Genomic DNA, 20,258 nt, shown 5'->3' on the forward strand with positions numbered 1-20,258 from the left:
TACCTGATTCTTCCAACCTGCTCTTCATAAGGCCCACCTGAATGGCATTCTTAACTGTAGATGTAATGATAGCTGCCCTGTACTTGAACCTTTCCGTGGCTATACACTGGATTAAATCCAAACTACTTGCCATTGTATGGAAAGTCCTTTGTTACCTGTTACTTCTTACTGCTCTAGCCTCAAAGTCCATAGCTTCGTTCAAGCAATTTAAAATTATTTATACGACAAGGTGAAAAATAAGCAATTGTCCATTAAGACAGTTCCATCACTGTCTCCCTGGTGAGCTTCTCCCTGGGCATGATTTTCCTTTCCACTCTGCAGTTTATAATTTCTCTTTATGTTATCACTGTACATCTTGTTTATACCTCTGATTTTAAAAAGTAAACAATTCCATCTATTAAACCATGAACTCTGTGTTGCACCTGGATCAGTACCAATACATATGTAAGAAATGAATGAATCCTAATACACACTGATGTAAAGCATGTGGGGGACTCTGTTTCCAGTCTTGATTTCACTGCTAACCATGATGCTCCTGACCCGTCTCCCCTTCACCTCAACTGCACTTTGCGTGTACCCAGAGAATGCAAATTAAACTATGACTCAAATGATGCTCCAAAGAGAAATACAAATAACACATTCCAAAATCAAATCCAAATGACATTTTATCTATTCACTGTATTATACCATTTTTTCACTAACATGCACTAAAAACTTCAATTGTATTTACTTGTTTATATTGTTTTTTCTTTTGAGAAGTTACAACTACACCGAATTTTACCAATGATTCTCAAACACACAGCACTGATATGCTCCCATAAGTATTCAGTAAGTGAATATCTGTTAAATTATTGATTGTGTTATTAATGATTGGTAAACCAAAATTTTAATTTCTGAGTAAATCTTATAAGATGCCATTAGGTTCATTTCACAGATAACTTTAGGATAAAATTCACAAAGCTGTAAGCAGGAGATCCTGATTATAATACCTAAAAATACTAATTCTGGATAAATTCACACATTTATCCTATAAACAGCACAATTCATTTTTGTTTAAAACGTATGCTCCCCCATAAAATTTTAAGTCATCTGGCAATGATGAATAGACACATTTCTTTACCACAACTGCTTACTAAACTGTAAACAATTGTGCTTTCACTTCTTGATTCCACATTTTTTGCCTTTTCACCCAGTTTAAAATATTCTTCTCCAAAAGCCACAATTATTCTAAGCATGAAACAGAAATCTGAAACCCAACTCTTAAAAAAAACCCAAAAACAAAAAAGTAGACAAGACTGACCAGGCGATCAGAATGTTTTCACAATCCCCAGTGATGAGAGCAGTCAAAGCCTAGTTGAGCACCTCTGCCTCCAGGGTCACAGTGTCACAGTGACCCCACCTCCCACTGGGCATGTCGCTGTGACTCATTCTGTAGGAATAGCCTGTTCTCTCCTATAGAAAGTGAGTGGGCAATGAAATGTCCAATTTTAAAAGAAATTCCAAGTAAGAATAAAGCATATAAAGGCTCTAGAAAAGCAACAGATCCCTAAGTGAAGATAAGCCAGACAACAGGGGTATGTTAAGGATTGAATGTTGGTGTGCCCTCAAAATTCCTATGTTGAATCCCTAACCTTCAGTCTGGTTGTATTTGGAGATGGGAGCTCCAAGGAAGTAACTGAGGTTAAATGAGGTCATAAGGGTAGCCTGATCTGACAGGCTTAGTCTCCTCATAAGAGACAGCACCGGAGGACTTCTTTCCATGCACACACACGGGAAAGGCTCTGTGAGCACACAGCAAGAAGGCGGCTGCCTAAAACCAGTAAGAGGGCTCTCACTAGGACCCCACCACGCTGCGCCCTGGCTACCAGCCTCTGGCACTGTGAGAAAGAACTGTCTGCTCTTTATGTCACAGTCTGTGGGATTTTGTGATGGCAGCCTGAGCTGAGACAGGACAATGCCATACACACAGGACCGCCCAACACACACACTGACACTGATGACCAGCCATGCCTTCCACTCTGAGTACCCAGAATACAAGTTCTTCTTTCCTGAAAACTTCTTCATTTAAAACACCTTATTTCATACAACTATAGATGATAATTTTGGCTCAGAAAATAGGATTAAAATGGAGTCCAGTAATCACACTGAAAACTTTTAAAAGGTCATAAGGCTAATGACAAAGTACAGAAATAGATATTTAAGTATTTCTATTTTTATGAATATGGCATCAACTGAGAAACAAATGTGTTAGGAAAAACTGCAAGAATCCAATGTTAAAATAGCAAGTTACTAATTATGGGTGGACACTATAATCCTCCTAAACCTATCTTTAAACCATCCCGAGGAATGCCAGGAGCACGTGGGCATCTGGCCTCCCTACCACGAGGCCAACACACTGAATCTCTGTAGCACAGAGAGTTCAAAATATGTTTACTGATGAACTGACAGAGTCCAGGGCGTCCCCACTGTCACTTTATCCTTGATTCTTAAACTCCAACATCAATCCAGCCCCTGCCATAATGACTATCGATAAAGGACATTCTAATGAACAACTTAATTTATCCTAAGTTGGGTGGAAACAGGCAAAACCTATGATGAACCAGAACAAGGCATGTCCAAATGGAGCATGGCAAATTCCTAACTCCTAGACACAAGGAGGTGTTTGTGTCTTGCTGCCATCTTCCCATGGCATTTCAACAAATGGGTAGGGAAGAGAAGAAAAAGAAGAAGAGAAATTAGCTTAAGGATTAAAATAGATAATGTAGTAACAAAAACATAGAGTGACCGCTATCGTGAAGTGCCTCTCCTAAAAGGTGTGCAGAAGACCAGAGAGCACCAGTGCTGGGAAGGCTCATGGGCATCAGACACAAAAGTTAAAAGACACAAAGTAAAAAGCACTCTGAGAGAGAATTTCACATGGGAATAACAGACAAGGCAGGGGAAAACAGCAATACCAAATTTAAAACGTGGAAATAACCCAAGGTTTAACAAAGTCACCCTTTCTGAATAAAAAAACTGCAGCACAGATGAAGTAACCCACATAGGCCTTCAGCTCTGGCCAAGTGGACCAGAACCAACACTGCCTGATGAGGGCCATTTCTGCACGCTGATGCCATGTTGTAACATTTTTAAATTACTGGGCATGGCTCAGGGATGCCCTATATACCTTTGTAGTTCTTTGTGCAGTTCTTATTTGCTTATATTTTGGGGAATTAACTGTATTAACTACAGGATGCTGGAAGTATAGTTACAAACAAATCATTAAGAGATAAAAGTGTATGTCTTAGGCCTGGTGCCCAGCTTATCCCATGAAAGCCACGGCTTTGACTCATGGAGATATTGCATGCTGTGCACATGGAGGTGGGGGGTCACCGAAAGGGGGCAGTGAGAAATGAGTCCAAGGCAGCTGGGCTGAGTGTGTAACAAAGAATGTCACATAAAAGAGTTTACAGGAAATGAAGCTTTGTCCCATGGACACTGGACAGTCAATGAAAACGTCTTAAAACGGGAGGGTAATTGTATCAGTTTTGCCTCTTAGGATGATAATCCTGATAGGGTGAACACAAGGGAAGGTTGGTGGCAGGGAGACCAGGTGGAGCCTGACAGGGCAATCCTGGCACAGGAGAATAGGAGCCTGAGCAAAGGTGGCAGCAAATAGGGTAAATGAGGAGATCTGCTTGAGAGATGACTCTGAAGTGGAATCATCATCCGAACCTGGGGAGCAGATGGATTGAAAACATGTCTGAGAGTCCAGGTGCGATGGCTCATGCCTGTAATCCCTGCACTTTGGGAGGCTGAGGCAGGCGAATCACCTGAGGTCAGGAGTTCGAGACCAGCCAGGCTGGTATTTTTTGTAAAAATACAAAAAAATTAGCTGGCTATGGTGGCGAGCATCTGTAAGCCGAGCTACTCAGGAGGCTGAGATGGAAGAATTCCTTGAACACGGGAAGCACAGGTTGCAGTGAGCAGAGATTGCGCCACTGCACTCTAGCCTGGGTGACAAAGCGAGACTCCATCTCAAAAACAAAAACAAAAACAAAAAACCAAAAACATGTTAGAGAAAGGCCAAAGACTGCTGAGAGGCGAGGGGAGGCGAGGGGAGGCGAGGGGAGGCGAGGGGAGGCGAGGGGAGGCGAGGGGAGGCGAGGGGAGGCGAGGCTCGGAGCGGCGCATGCTGAGTCTGAGGTGTGCAGGACGCTCAAGTGCAGGTGTACCGGGGCAGGGCCGCGAGATCCAGCAGAACAGAGGCTGGGCGGAAGCAGCCATGAAGGTCACCGAGTACCAAGGAAGAGCACATAGAACAAAAACTAAAGAGGCATAGGCAGAAGCCTGAGGAGCCCATGTTGAAGCAGCACACAGCCAAGAGTGTGCAAAGAATACAGGGAAACGAGCACAGAAGGCAGAAAACCAAGGATTGCTGTCCTTGAAGCTGAGGAAGACAGGTAATAGGCCATGCATGTGCTGCGAGGCGGCAGCACTCAGAAAGATGGCGATTTCCGCACACTGGTGGAAATGAGGCTGTGCAGAACTACGACAGAAGAGTGAATGCGGGCCACAGGCTACTCTTTCAAATCATTCTCACAACACAAAAGTTTCCATTTCTTTTCAACTTCATAAGGAATTTTACTAACCCAAGAACTTGTTTATTCCATCTGCCAGCCAAGAACTTGTTTATTCCATCCCTATATTATAATGGAAAAACAAATTTACCATCTGGTCAGAAAAATAACAAGTACTGAATGATAAGCAGCAATCCATTCTAGGATCACCTTCCCAGCATTCTAGGATCACCTTCCCAGAAGATCTTCACCAGGGGCTGAGCAGAGCATGGATGCCTGCCTTGTGACCCGCACCCTCTGTAGCAAGCTGCAAGAAAGATAAGGAGAAATGCAGTCTGGGCTTGTGCATTCCAACAGGCTTCTCAAGGCAAGAGGTATCCAATGGAAAACTTAGAACCCTTTTGAATATAAAAGTGAGCTGAAGAAGTCTGGAAAACCAGATTAGTGAAAGGTTAAGATGGCATACACAAAATTTCATAGCATGGAAAAATGCTAGCATGATTCCAAACCAGGCTGGAGACTCAAAATGACAACTTGTTGAGCAAGCAAAAGAAAATGCTCCCTTGCCAATATCAATACTTTTCCTAAGGCCAAAAACAGGGTTTTCAATGTATAGATAATCTTCATCATAAACAATGTCCCAATTTAACCCTATGAATGAATTTTTATTTATCAAGCCACATACGGAAATCAACAAGTTTCAACAGGAAACATGTTTCACCCACTATATATTTAGAGTAGACTAACTTTGCAGTCTTATTTTTGGATCACTTACAACACAGTAGAAAGAAAGAATCTCTTAAACTTCAGGTCTATGAGAAACCAATCTTAAAACTGTAGAACTACATTTTTCTTTTCATGGAAAAAGAAATGGAGAAAGTGCAGATGAAATAAATCCACTGGGAATCCAAATGCATCATTTAATTCTGTGGTATTATTGAATCTCACTTCATAGTTCTTTAGGTATGAAAATTCACAAGAAATAATGTATTTCTAGAAACAAAGGTATAAATCGAGACAGCTAAAGAGTGGCAGATACGTTAGCTGGGGAACTGAGTATGGTATTAAGTACCCCTTCCTCTATTTCTTAGGTCCCATCATTATTTTTAATAAAATTATCAAATAACTTGGCATTAAATTCTAATAAGAACTCTTTACTGTTCTGTTAATACACACTTAAAACGATCACTGGAAATTATGATATTTTCTGACATGGAATCACACCTCTAACAGTGGACAAACTAGTATCACAGTTTGTTTCCTGACTTGAACAGTTCAGCCTCAGTATTCACACAAGATCTTCTGCCCATGACTACAAAGAACAATACTAAATATCACTGCTGCACTGAAACGTGGGTAAGGATATAACAGAGGGAAAAATAAAGCTTGAACACTAGTTGGCTTTGTGGTTTTATTGGTCAGAGGGAAGCTGGAGATAACCCAGAGTCAGCTCCCCTGACCCCAGAGGAAAGGGTTTATAAGAAAAGGAACGGAAGCAAAACCTCTGGCCAAATCAGAGCTGACCCATCCTGAGTGGGCACTGGCAGTATCCTTTCAACTGAAACACAGGGAGGGAGAAGACAACGTAGCAAAGAAGTTTAAGGACAAATTTTAAATGACTTTTTAAAAGATGCTGACCTACAAAATTAACAACCCTTCTTTAAACCATGTTATTCACATTTCTTAAATCTAAAAAAAAAATCGTTTTTAATAATGTTTCATATTACATAAAAAAATCCCCAGAGAAACTAAAGATTTTAAAGGCATAAAATATTGCCAAGAATTGGCTAAATAAGCAGCTCCTCATACACCTACCTTTTCTGGGTTTAAATATTTAATACTAGGAGACTTAGATTAAATCATATGTATTTTCTAAAACTTATTTTTTAATTAAATAAAGGGATCTTATTTTACTGAGTTGCTTTGGTAGGAATGACCAATCTACCATTTATTACCCCAAGTTAGGCTTTAATTATTGGAAAATACTGCATCAAGGAAATTAGTGAAATCTTGTAGACATCCACGTATTTACACAGGATTCTTTGTGCATTCTCCTGCTAACACCAGTTTCTGTATAGAAATTGCTGATCCCAGGCCGGGCATGGTGGTTCGTGCCTATAATCCCAGTACTTTGGGAGGCCAAGGCAGATAAGTCACTTGAGGTCAGGAGTTCGAGACCAGCCTGGCCAACATGGTGAATCACCATCTCTACAAAAAAACATAAAAATTAGCCGGGCGTGGTGGCACATGTCTGTAATCTCAACTACTAAGGAGGCTGAGACGGGAGAATCACTTGAACCCAGGAGGCAGAGGTTACAGTGAGCTGAGATTGTGCCACTGCATTCCAGCCTGGGGTGACACAGTGAAACCGTGTCTCAAAACAAAAAGCATAAAGAAATCTTTCCTTCTTCCTCTCCCAGCCACTCAAGTGGTGACCCTGGACCACAACCCCATCTCAGGGGCCCCCAGCCTCAGAGGAGTTCCTGGAAGCAGTAAGAAACAGGTGGGGGACCAGATTTCTGGCTACACACTTGCGACAAGACCGAGGAAACCCCACTCTGTGGGCTGCATTGTGGGGCACCACATCCACTGCTCCTGAGGTAGCCTGAGGGTCAGGGCCGCCCCAACCTCCCCGTTCCCCTGCATCTGGTGCACAGACACACTCATGTAAGGTTCACACAGGTAACAAGGAGGGTACAGAAGTATTGGACATTACATACCAAGCCTGTCAGGCTGGTGACAGATAATCTTGTCCAAGGAAAAAGGATCACTACACTCTTCATTCTGGAAAACTACTGCACTACAAAAACCAGTCTTGTTATTGAATTTTTCACTTCTTGACAAAGAAGTATAATTTTTTAGTACTTCATAAGTAAAAGTCAGGGTGGAGTTTTCCATCACTTCACCTCTATCTCCCTATAATGGTAAGAACAATATTTGATTCTGACAAATTTCTTCTTTCGTGAAAGGCGTATTAAAAAAAAAAACCCGTCCCAACCCTTTTCCAATGGTAATCCTTGTTAACTGCTTCTGACATTTTATATTTATAGTATTTATAAAGTATTTATAATATTTATGAATATTCCCAAACCATTATATAATGTGAAGAAAGTCTAAAAGCATTAGAAGTGTCCAGGAGTGTTATCCTGAGTATTAATCTTAATCATCAGAATATGGAAATAGTATATGATTTCAGTTTCTCTTGAAATTGTATAAATACAATATTATTCAAGGAGTGAGTCATCATGGTTTTTCTCCTTTACAAATCCTAAGAAATAATACTTTATCTCTTAGGCTTTGTTTCTTGCTTTCTTCTGATTCTTCAAAACATACTTCAATAAATGGAAAGTTACAGATGTCCTTGCTATGGTCTGAATGTGTCCCCCAAAGTTCATGTGTTGGAAGCTTAATCTCCAATGCAACAGTGTTGAAGGTGATATTTAAAAGGTGATAAGACCCTGAGGCTCTGCCCTCATGGATTAATGTCATTATCATGGAAGTTGGTTCCTCATTAAAGGATGAGTTCTACCACCTTCTTCCCTCTCTCACACTTGTTTTCCCTTCCGGTGAGTTGGGTATCAGGCTTCCCAGCCTCTAGACATGTGAGAAACAAATTTATCAATTATCCAGTCTGTGGTGTTCTATTATGGCAACACAAAACAGACTAAGACAGTTATTAAAACATCTTCAAGTATAAAATATGGTTTTGTTTCCTATTAAATAATAAAACTTTAATATCTTAAAAAAGGAAGCAAGGAAAAATGAATTATAATATTATGATGGAATGAGACAGTTCTGTCGGTGATGATAATCTACTTGTTGCTTAATAAATACTGAATGAAAGTAGTAAGGAACAAAGTAAAAAAAAAAAGATTAGCCAAAATATTATAGCCATTTGGCAAGAAAAAATAAAAAGGCACAATGCATCAATTTATTATATTGCTGTAGTGAGTTAAAAAATACTGAATAGAAAACCATCTATTTCTATTCTATTATTATTCTTTTTTTTTGAGACCATGTCTTGCCCTGTCGCCCAGGCTGCAGTACAATGGCATGATCTCAGCTCACTGCAAACTCCACTTCCCGGGTTCAAGTGATTCTCCTGCCTCAGCCTCCCAAGTAGCTGGGATTAGAGGCGTGTGCACCACCATGCCTGGTTAATTTTTTTTTTTTTTTTTTTTGTATCATAGTAGAGACGGGGTTTCACCATGTTGGCCAGGCTGGTCTTGAACTCCTGACCTCGTGATCCGCCTGCCTCAGCCTCCCAAAATGCTGGGATTACAGGCGTGAGCCACCGTGCCCAGCCCATTTCTATTCTTTAAGTACTGGTGGTAATACGCACACTTTCTATATAACACTTGTTAAGCTGTGTATCTGTGTTTTCTGTAGTTTCTTATATTTCAATACAAAATGGTAATTCAATAAAAGCTAATATTCACATGGCAAAGGTACTCCTAAACCGAAATTTTGTCCCACCCTCAATTTTCCAAAGGTTTAAGTTGTACTCACTTTTTACTGTGTGAATATAATGTATACTAAATAAACTGCTTCTTACTGAACTTCAATAATAACCTAAAGAAATCTTTCAAATATAATAATCTTATACAATAAAAAAATTAAAATATGGAATATTTAAAATCTGTTACATAAAATATAATTTTTTCTAGCAAGAACAAATAAATAAGAAAACTTCCACCATCCCAAAACTGTTTAGGCACCTCATACTGATATTCTGCCTCATAAACGAGACAGAGGTTATAGTTACCCACTGTAAATATGAAGCTCACTTTCATAGCCTGTTCTGCACAGCTCCCACCACAACCATGCAGACCCTCCACTTTACTAACCTGTCCTGATTTTCTCTCTCTCTGCTTGTCATCCATCTAGTCCACTAAAGAGAAGGTCTAAAGGTGCAGTGACCAGATCTTGCTTATTCACAGTGTGTCTTTAGAGCCCAGCAAGGAGTCTGGCACACTGGAGGCCCCTGCTGAGCAACTGCTGAGTAAATGAATGAGACCTGCCAGCTTGGTATCTGTGACCCTCACTTCCCACTATCCCATCTCCACCACCAGATATAGGGACCAGTAAAGCATTTACTTCATACAACAAGAATAAACACAGAAATATGAGCATATACAAAATTTTCCTCTCTATGACTGAAAAACACTGAGAATATTACTTGGTTGCTTACCCTCTATAATACAATTTAAGAATCATTGTTTTTAAATTAGCTAATGGACATGATCTTAAATTTCAAAAATAAAGTATCTTGCTTAAGAATAGGCAGCTAAAGGCTGGGCAAAGTGGTTAATGCCTGTAATTCTAGCACTTTGGGAGGCCGAGGCAGGCTCTACTAAAAATACAAAAATTAGCCAGGTATGGTGGCGGACGCCTGTAATCCCAGCTACTCAGGAGGCTGAGGCACGAGAACTGTCTGAACCCAGGAGGCGGAGGTTACAGTGAGCCAATGCTGCGCCACTGCACGCCAGTCAGGACAACAGAGCAAGACCTTTCCCTTTTCCCCAAAAAATCTCATCATGAAAAATAATTTATCTGAAGCCCATCAATTTCTTTGTAATCACTTGTTCTTCTTTATTCTTTACTCTCTTCCTGTAAAACACAGCAAGTTTTTTGCATTTAAGAACATCTAAGGGTCCAGGTGTGGTGGCTAATGCCAGTAATTTCCAATGCATTGGGAGACTGAGAAGGGAGGTTACCTTGAGGCCAAGAGTTCGAGACCAGCCTGGAAAACATAGCAAGACTCCATTTCTATAGAGAAAAACAATTTATTTTTTATTTTTTTTATTTTTTTGAGACGGAGTCTCACCCTGCCACCCAGGCTGGAGGTGCAGTGGTGCGATCTCGGCTCACTGCAAGCTTCGCCTCCTGGGTTCATGCCATTCTCCTACCTCAGCCTCCCGAGTAGCTGGGACTACAGGTGCCTGCCACCACACCTGGCTAATTCTCTGTATTTTTTTTAGTAGAGACGGGGTTTCACCATGTTAGCCAGAATGGTCTTGATCTCCTGACCTCGTGATCCACCTGCCTCGGCCTCCCAAAGTGCTGGGATTACAGGCGTGAGCCACCGTGCCTGGCCAAAAAAATTTTTTTTAAAACAGCTGGGTGTGGTGGCATGTGCCTGTAGTCCCAGCCACTCTGGAGGTTGAGGTAGGAGGAGCCCTCGAGCCCAGGAGCTTAAGACTGCAGTGGGGAATTATGATGGTGCCACTATACTCCTGCCTGGGCAACAGAGGGAGACCCTACTCAAAAAGATAAAAGAAAATTTGTAACTACTTTTAGTTTTAAAAACTATGATATCAAACATATTGTGAAAATATTTGTCATCCTGTTACTAAACAGAGATCGAACAAGGGAGGCAGAGTGCAACCACTGCTGCACTCACATCTCCTGAACTCAAGTTCCGCCCAGACCTGCCCCCAAAACAACTGGTCTATGAACATGGGCCACCAAGTTAGGCTGCCCAGTGTAAATCTGGCTCTGCTACCCACTGGCAGGCACACAGGGCTGTACCCATCCACATTCTCCTGTGTCTGCATTGTCCTCATCTCTAAAGTAAGGAGAGCAGGGCCTAATTGGAAGGGTAATTGTGGTTAATGTACATGCACAATGCTTTGCGTATCATTTAGTAATCACTGCTCACCATCATGCAGATAATGAGCAAAGCAATATTGGGAAACTGTTTCCTCTTTTAAAAAAAGGAAAATACAATGATTCCTGAAGATAAACAGAACACATTTTCCCCTTGCCTCTATAGCTGTCCATTCTCTATGCCACAGCTACATTCTAAAGTGCAGATTTCCAAAGCATCACCTTGGAAGTGAAATCCAGCCAAGGCCTTTGGAAGTGAAATCCAGCTCTGCATGATCTGGGCTCCCCTGCCTACCCCATGCTATGTCATCAAACCGTTCTCTGCAAGGCCTTTGTGTGCAACACCTATGTTTTTTGTTGCTCTTTTTTTTCTTTTTCAGACAGGGTCTTGCTCTGTTGCCCAGGTAGGAGTGCAGAGGCGCGATCTTGGCTCACAGCAACTTCTGCCTCCCAGGTTCAAGTGATTCTCATGCCTCAGTTTCCAGAGTAGCTGGGATTGTAGGCGTGTACCACCACACCTAGCTAGTTTTTTTGTATTTTTAGTACTTTTTCGCCATTTGGCCAGACTGGTCTCAAACTCCTGGTCTCAAGTGATCAGCCTGCCTCAGCCTCCCAAAGTGCTGGGATTACAGACATGAGCCACTGTGCCTGGCTCTCGCTGCTCTTTTTTTTTTTTTTTTTTTGAGACAGAGTCTCACTGTGTTGCCCAGTCTGGAGTACAGTGGTGCAATCTCGGCTCACTGCAACCTCCACTTCCCGGTTCAAGCGATTCTCCTGCACAGCCTCCCGAGTAGCTGGGATTACAGATGCCCACAACACACCCAGCTAGTTTTTGTATTTTTAGTAGAAACGGAGTTTCACCATGTTGGCCAGACTGGTCTTGAACTCCTGACCTTGTGATCCACCCACCTCAGCTTCCCAAAGTGCTGGGATTACAAGCATAAGCCACCATGCCCGGCCTTTGGCTGCTCTTTTAAAGCCAAGCTCAATACCTTCTCAGTGTATCACAAAGAATCTTGAGATGTATGTCTTTTATACTGAAATGTACTAGAAAGGACCAACAAGGAAGATAACATCGATTGTTATTAAAAGTTAAGGCCGGGCGTGGTGGCTCAAGCCTGTAATCCCAGCACTTTGGGAGGCCGAGACGGGCGGATCACGAGGTCAGAAGATCGAGACCATCCTGGCTAACATGATGAAACCCTGTCTCTACTAAAAAATAAAAAAAATTAGCCGGGCGAGGTGGCGGGAGCCTGTAGTCCCAGCTACTCGGGAGGCTGAGGCAGGAGAATGGCGTGAACCCGGGAGGCGGAGCTTGCAGTGAGCTGAGATCCGGCCACTGCACTCCAGCCTGGGCGACAGAGCGAGACTCCGTCTCAAAAAAAAAAAAAAAAAAGTTACAAGTAGGAGTTATAAAACAGCCCAGCAAAGTCAGCTATCCAGGAGGGAAGAAAGGAAAAATTGACATCCACATACCAAAGATGTTAAAAATAAAATTTCTTAAGCCTAGAAAGATGTGTTAGAATTTACTGAAATATTTGGTATTCATACACATTTTTTAAAGTAACAAAACAACATGCCCTTACCATAACACCTGACAATTATACTCTTGATCATTTATCCCAAAAAAATAAAAACACGTTCACTCAAAAACTGGTACACAAATGTTCACAGCACCTTTTATTTGTAATGACTCAAATATGGAAACAACCCAAAGGCCCTTCAGTCAACAAATAGTTCAACAAACTGTGGCACATTCGTACCATGGACTACTACCCAGCAATATGGAGTGGGTTACTGACATACACAACAACTTGGATAAATCTCCAGGGAATTATACTGAGTGAAAAAAGCCAATCCCAAAAGGTTATAAACTGTATTATTCTATTTCTGTAATTCAATTTATTTTATTTTTTGATACAGTCTTGCTCTGTCGCCCAGGCTGGAGTGCAGTGGTGTGATCTCAGCTCACTGCAACCTCTGCCTCCCAGGTTCAAGTAATTCTCTGCCTCAGCCTCCTGCATAGCTGGGATTACAGGTGCCCGCCACCACACCTGGCTAATTTTTGTATTTTTAGTAGAGGCAGGGTTTCACCATGTTGGCCAGGCTGGTCTCGAACTCCTGACCTTGTGAGTCACCCGCCTTTGCCTCCCAAAGTGCTGGGATTACAGGCGTGAGCATTTCTTAGATGACAAACTATGGAAATGTTAAACAGATTAGTGGCTGCAAAGCATCAGGGAGGAGAATGGGAAAGAGGTGACTGTGGCTATAAAGGGTAGCATGAGAATCCTTGTGGTGATGGACCCTTCTGTGTCTGGACTATGTGACAGTCATATGGATCTACACAAGTATCTTAGCCCATCTTGGCTGCTATAACAAAAAACCAGAGCTGTGTGGCTTCGAAGCAACAGAAATTTGTTTCTCACAGTTCTGCAGGCTGGGAAGTCCAAGATCAATGCTTTTGCAGATTCTGTGTCTAGTGAGGACTTGATTCTCACAGATGGATTCTTCTTGCTGTATCCTCACATGGTGGAAGGACGAGCTAGCTCTCTAGGGTCTCTTCTAATTCCCTTCATGAGGGCTCCACTTCATGACCTAATCACTTTCCAAAAGCGTTACTTACCTCCTAATACCATCAAATTGGTGATTAGGTTTCAACATATGAATTTTGGGAGGATACAAAAATTCAGACCACAGTAACAGGTGGTAAGATTACATAAAACAAAAAATAGACACACAAGTAAATACATGTAAAATTGGTGAAATCTGAACAGGGTCAATGGACTGTATCGGAGATCACCATCCTGGCTGTCCTGTCATTCCACAGTTATAAAAGATGTCATTACTGGGGGCATGGTACAAGGGATCCCTCAGTATTATTTCTAACTGCCTGTGAATCTACAAGTATTTTTAAATACAAAGTGTTTTAAAAGGGCAGAATAGGCCAGGGTGCGGTGGTTCATGCCTGTAATCCCAGCACTCTGGGAGGCTGAGGCAGGTGGATCACGAGGTCAGGAGATCGAGACCATCCTGGCTAACATGGTGAAACCCCTTCTCTACTAAAAATACAAAAAATTAGCCGGGCGAGGTGGCAGGCGCCTGTAGTCCCAGCTACTCGGGAGGCTGAGGTAGGAGAATGGCGTGAACCCCGGAGGCGGAGCTTGCAGTGAGCCGAGATCGCGCCACTGCACTCCAGCCTCAGCGACAGAGAGAGACTTCGTCTCAAAAAAAAAAAAGGCAGAATAATGTGTTAGAGACATTCAAACATTTTAAATCATTTGACCATTTATCCCAGAAAAATAAAAACATATGTTCACTCAAAAACTGGTATACAAATGTTCACAGCACATTTTATTTGTAATGACTCAGATATGGAAACGACCCAAAAGCCCTTCAGTCAACGAACAGTTCAACAAACTGTGGCACATTGGTACCATGGAATACTACCCAGCAATATAAGGGAGTGGGATACTGACATACACAATAACTTGGATACATATACAGACAAAAACATACCTCGCAACCATGGGGTAATTAAATAATGCTCCCCAAATGGAAGACACGTGGAAAGAAAGATCTCAAGCTAAATCATTATAATCTACAAATCAATTCTGTAAACCATAATTTCTCATCTCTGGAGATAAATAAGGAGAATCTTAGTTTGACATGCTACACTTAATATCTAGAACAAAATTTAAGAAGTGATATTGTAAGGAACATTCCAAATAAGCTGCTTTGGTTATGAGACAAACAAAAAAATCACCTTTTTCTCCCTTCATTCTGGACCACCAGTCACACATGTTTAACTTGGTACTTTTCTATCCAGACAAGCAGAAGACACTCTGTCAACTACGTACTTGACAATTTGATCAATTCACTATAGTGAGTAACCAGGATGACATGTCTAGTGATTTCTATAAATATTAATATCAATAATTAAGAAGACAATCTGCCACTTCCCATCAAAATCATAAGACTTTAGGACATCCTATACAGTTCCACAATTTACACAGTCTCTGCAACCTTCAAACCTATGTCCTATGCTTCGCCAATTAGTGCTGTCCCAAGAATGTGATACAGACTTACATTTTGAAAGATTTTTTTCTTTTTTTTTTTTTTTTTTTTTTTTTTTGAGAAGGAGTCTCGCTCTGTCGCCCGGGCTGGAGCGCAGTGGCCGGATCTCAGCTCACTGCAAGCTCCACCTCCCGGGTTTACGCCATTCTCCTGCCTCTGCCTCCCGAGTAGCTGGGACTACAGGCGCCCGCCAGCTCGCCCGGCTAGTTTTTTGTATTTTTTAGTAGAGACGGGGTTTCACCGTGTTAGCCAGGATGGTCTCGATCTTCTGACCTCGTGATCCGCCCGTCTCGGCCTCCCAAAGTGCTGGGATTACAGGCTTGAGCCATCGCGCCCGGCCAAGATTTTTTTCAAAGAAAAACATTTGTATTAATATTTCTAATTTTGCTAATTCCTTAATCCCTTATCTTCTTAAGCCTGACTTTCTCCAGCCCAAACAGATTAACTAATGAAGGTCTGTAGAGATTAGCAAATAAGAACTTGGACTTGACAGTTCAAATCTGGGCTTAGTCATCTATAGCATATACTCAACCTACAGTTTTTTCATCTGGAAAATAAGGAAAGCAAACTCCTTTAGAAGATTACTTTGCATACTAAATGATTTAATACGTAGTAAGCCTTCAGCATTGTACCCACCAACATCAAACCTCCAAATTTGATACAACAATAAGGATCATGTTGAAGGGGGAAAGAGGACAGATAGAATCCAAACTATTTAAGAATTTATGATCCAATTCAAAGTTTGCCCATGTTTTGCTCCTACTTGGAAGATATTTACAATTTGTCAAGACTATAATAACATCAGCAAAATTCAAGACAGCTACCTTAACTAAACACACAAAGTCCAGTTTGGACTATTTGGTTATTCCCCACTAGTAATATCAAGAGGAAACTGGGAGAGGAGTAAAATGATTATTTTCATATGGCAGAAGAGTGGCAGGGTCTGAAAGAGCATGGCCCTGGGAACCAGGAGGAGGCCTGCTTTTGGCCCTGTCTCTTCCTTGGCTAGATAATCAGAGCAAGTCACCTCCCTACCCTAGGCAATCTGCCAAAGAGGGGCTTAGACTGGAAGGTCTCTAAGAGTCCTCACAGAATTAGCATTCCATCTCCTCATGTGGAAAAAGGAAACAAAAGTGCTGCATGAATGCCAATGCAGCAGCAAATGATATCTTCAGGTCTGGCCTTTTAGGCCTCCAGTAGCCAGAGTCCTGTGTGCCATGCTCCTCTTTTCCATCTGATAGCTCACCATCCACCATAACCCAACACAAAACTAATGTTAAAACTAAGAACTGAAAGTGGCCTTCCTGAAACCCAGTAATGCAAATATTTATATACAGTTGAAAGAAATTCAAGCTTACCATTCTCTCATATCATTACTTCAAAAGAAGGGAAGCAAAAGAAGGAGGAGCCATTTGAGAATTTAAGTGTCAAGGAAATATTTTTCTGGTTCAAGCAGAACAAAAGAAGTTTATAATGCATAGAACCCCAAACTAAATTGAAAGCAATGAGTGACACACAGAAACTATTTACAGATGGAGGGAGGTAGATTATAAGAGACAGTGGTCACTCCAGTTCAAGGTCATTCACATTTGAGAGGTTAAATATACACATGCAAATACTGATAAATAGGAGAACATGAAGAATCACTGAAAGACTAAAATGAGATAACATATTGTAGAATTACAAATAGTTCCTGCTGATTTTTATTAAATAACTCCAGAAATAAAATAATCAGGAGTTAAGGATATGGCTGGTAGTGTGTTACTGACTGTAGCCCATGTTGGGCAGAGTGATTAGGATGATTTCAAGAGGGGACTCCTGTCTGTACCAGATCAATGAAAGTCATTTTGGACATTTCTGGTAAAATATTGGAAAGAAAGCATTTTTTTTATTGGACTTGAAGCAGAGAGTTACCACATAGAGAACGACTGCCAGCCTTTTCAAAACCAATATGCCTGAAGCATGGTCCCTGTGGCTTTCAATTACAAGTACCATTAAATTATTTTTTGTGCTTAAGCCAATGTGCTATTAAGACTTCCCTAAATAATAAGACCAGGAAACCTTTATGTTTGCCTGGCCTTCAGGGTGGTCAAATGAGTTGTAAAGATTATTATTAAATGTCATAATCATTAATATAAAAAAACCCCAAGAAACAAAGTCATAAGTGTAACAATGGACTGACCCACAGATAAGTATAGAAGAAAAAGTGACTGGGCACGATAGCTCACACCTGTAATCCCAGCACTTTGGGAGGCTGAAGTGGGTGGGTCACCTGAGGTCAGGAGTTCAAGACCAGTTTGGCCAACATGGCGAAACCTCGTCTCAACTAAAAATACAAAAATTAGCCAGGCATGATGGCAGGCAGCTGTAATCCCAGCTACTCGTGGAGCTGAGGAGGAGAATCACTTGAACTCAGGATGCGGAGGTTGCAGTGAGCCAGGATCGCGCCACTACACTCCAGCCTGGGTGATAGAGCGAGACTCTGTCTCAAAAAAATAAATAAATAAAATAAAATAAGAAAAGAAAAAGTATTCTTGGGTCATACGTATTAGGTCATCCTGATACATATATACGTACTTCATATTCCAGTACTTTAATACAAGAATGTGAGAGAAGGCAACTGCTAAGTGACAGCTGGGAAAGGATTTTTTTGTATTTTTTTAGAGACAGGGTCTTGCTGTGTCACGCAGGTTGGTGTGCAGAGGTGCGATCATAGCTTACTGTAACCTAGAACTCCTAGGCTCAAGCGATTCTCCCATCTCAGCCTCCCGAGTAGTTAGGACTACAAACATGTGCCACCACGTACAGCTAATTTTTACATTTTTGCAGAGAACAGGTTTCACTACATTGTCCAGGCTGGTCTTGAACTCTTGGCCTCAAGTGATCCTCCTGACTTGGCCTCCCAAAGCATGGAGATTATAGGCATGAACCACCACACCTGGCCTCAGAAAGGATTTGAAAAGGAATAAATGAGATAAGAATTGAAAAGTCTTCTAAAGAAATGTGTAATATAATTAATAGTCGAGAACATAACAGTTGAGTGATCTACTTAGTAGAATATATTATTGGGAATGGGGGGATCAACTCTAAGAATAATGTTTCTTAAATTCTAGCATGTGCAAAAATCACCTGGTAGCCTATTAAAATGTATATCCCAATGATCCCCCAGGAAAGACTAATAATAGTTGGTTTGGAATACATGACTGTGCCCACACCTACCCATCCCCCAACTCCAGATGGAGGGAACACACAGGGAAAAACCACCAAATCAGCACTGTTTAGGAGGAGAGGAGGCTTTTCTAGGTATGTGGAATCTTTTCAATATCAAGCAATTTGTTGAAAAACAAGAGTTTTCAGTCATTAGACCTTGCAAGAATAAACTCATCTCTTGGAATAATTTCTGAAACCTGTAAGACACCTGAAAAAAAGAGTCAGTTTTCAGAGTACAAGTCCTTGACATCCATGATTAAGTTTATTCCTAAGTATTTTATTTTTTTTTTTTTTGAGACGGAGTCTCACTCTGTCGCCAGGCTGGAGTACAGTGGCACGATCTTGGCTCACTGAAGACTCCGCCTCCTGGGTTCAAGCGATTCTCTTGCCTCAGCCTCCCAAGTAGCTGGGACTACAGGCATGCAGCACCACGCCCAGCTAATTTTTATATTTTTAGTAGAGATAGGGTTTTACCATGTTGGCCAGGATGGTCTTGATCTCTTGATCTCATGATTCACCTGCCTCGGCCTCCCAAAGTGCTGGGATTACAGGCGTGAGCCACCGCGCCTAGTCCCGAATTTCATTCTTCTTGATGTTATTGTAAATGAGACTGTTTTTTCAATTTCCAACAGAAAAGAAAATATCTCATTATTAATATACAGAAATTTCATTGGAAATGCAATTGATTTTTGTATGTTGATTTTTAATCCTGCTACTATGCTGAATTCATTTATTAGTTGTAACTTTTTTTTTTTGGCAGGGGCTGGGTGTCTTATAGGGTTTTCTAGATATAAGATCATGTCATCTGCAAACAGAGATAACTTTACCTCTTGCTTTCCAACTTAGGTATCTTTTATCTCTCTTTCTTGACTAAGTGCTCTGGCTACAGAAGCAGAGACTGCAATGGTGGCTGCCAATAGGGAGGTACTCATCAAAGGGTACAAAGTTTTGATTATATAAGATAAATCAGTCCTAGAGATCTGCAGTACAGTATCGTGTCTATAGTTAACATACTGTATTGTATTCTTAAAATTTTGCTAAGAGGAGCTGGGCATGGTGGCACAAGCCTGTGGTCTTAGCCGGTCGGGAGGCTGAAGTGAGAGGATTTGCTTGAGCCCAAGAGTTTGAGGCTACAGTACACTATGATTATGTCACTACACTCCAACCTGGGCAACAGTGAGACCCTGTCTCTAAATAATGAAATAAAATAAAATAAATTTTGCTAAGAGGGTAGAGTGCTCTTAATGATAAGAATAGAACAAAACTTTTGGAGGTCAAGGGTATAGATTTATAGCAGAGATTGTGGCGATGGTTTCATAAGAGTATACTTATTTTTAAACTCATCAAGTTATATATATTAATTATATATAGTTTTTGTATGTCAAAATTAGAATGTTGGAAAAACAAATTTTTTAAAATGTCATGAAAATATTAATAATCAACTTCATGTATTTTAATGTAAGAATTCTTTTAACTAAAACATTTATTTACACATTGTCTCGGGTACCTGCACAGCCTTACCTGAAAGTGTCTTTTGGTAAGAAATACATTGATGTCTCCACAAAGAAATAGCAGATCTCTCTCGATTCTGCAGTCCATTCAGTCTTTCTGCTAGTCCACCTCTGTTTAATGAATTATAATGTACTAAATTTAGTTAAAAGGAAAACTTCAGAATATTTGGAACATTTATATTGTATAACCCCCAACCAGAGACAAACAGATAAAACATGCAAAATTTTAATGTATATTTGTTACCACATTCTCTTCCTAGAGGCCATGTCCTCATAAGTCAGATTTTTGTTTTCT

The 20,258-nt window shown here is 41.0% G+C and overlaps 1 protein-coding gene across 5 annotated transcripts in view; it reads right to left on the reverse strand.

Moving 5' to 3' along the window:
* Positions 1-20,258, reverse strand: part of SPIDR (scaffold protein involved in DNA repair) — a 471,127-nt gene that overhangs the window by 289,602 nt on the left and 161,267 nt on the right. For all 5 annotated transcript variants that reach the window (XM_030937328.1, XM_030937325.1, XM_030937329.1 and 2 more), the window contains one exon: positions 19,974-20,074. In XM_030937328.1, the coding sequence (XP_030793188.1) occupies positions 19,974-20,074 (101 nt within the window). The remainder of the gene's footprint in view (positions 1-19,973; positions 20,075-20,258) is intronic.

Source organism: Rhinopithecus roxellana, chromosome 9, assembly GCF_007565055.1.
Source record: "Rhinopithecus roxellana isolate Shanxi Qingling chromosome 9, ASM756505v1, whole genome shotgun sequence".
NCBI lineage: Eukaryota > Metazoa > Chordata > Mammalia > Primates > Cercopithecidae > Rhinopithecus > Rhinopithecus roxellana.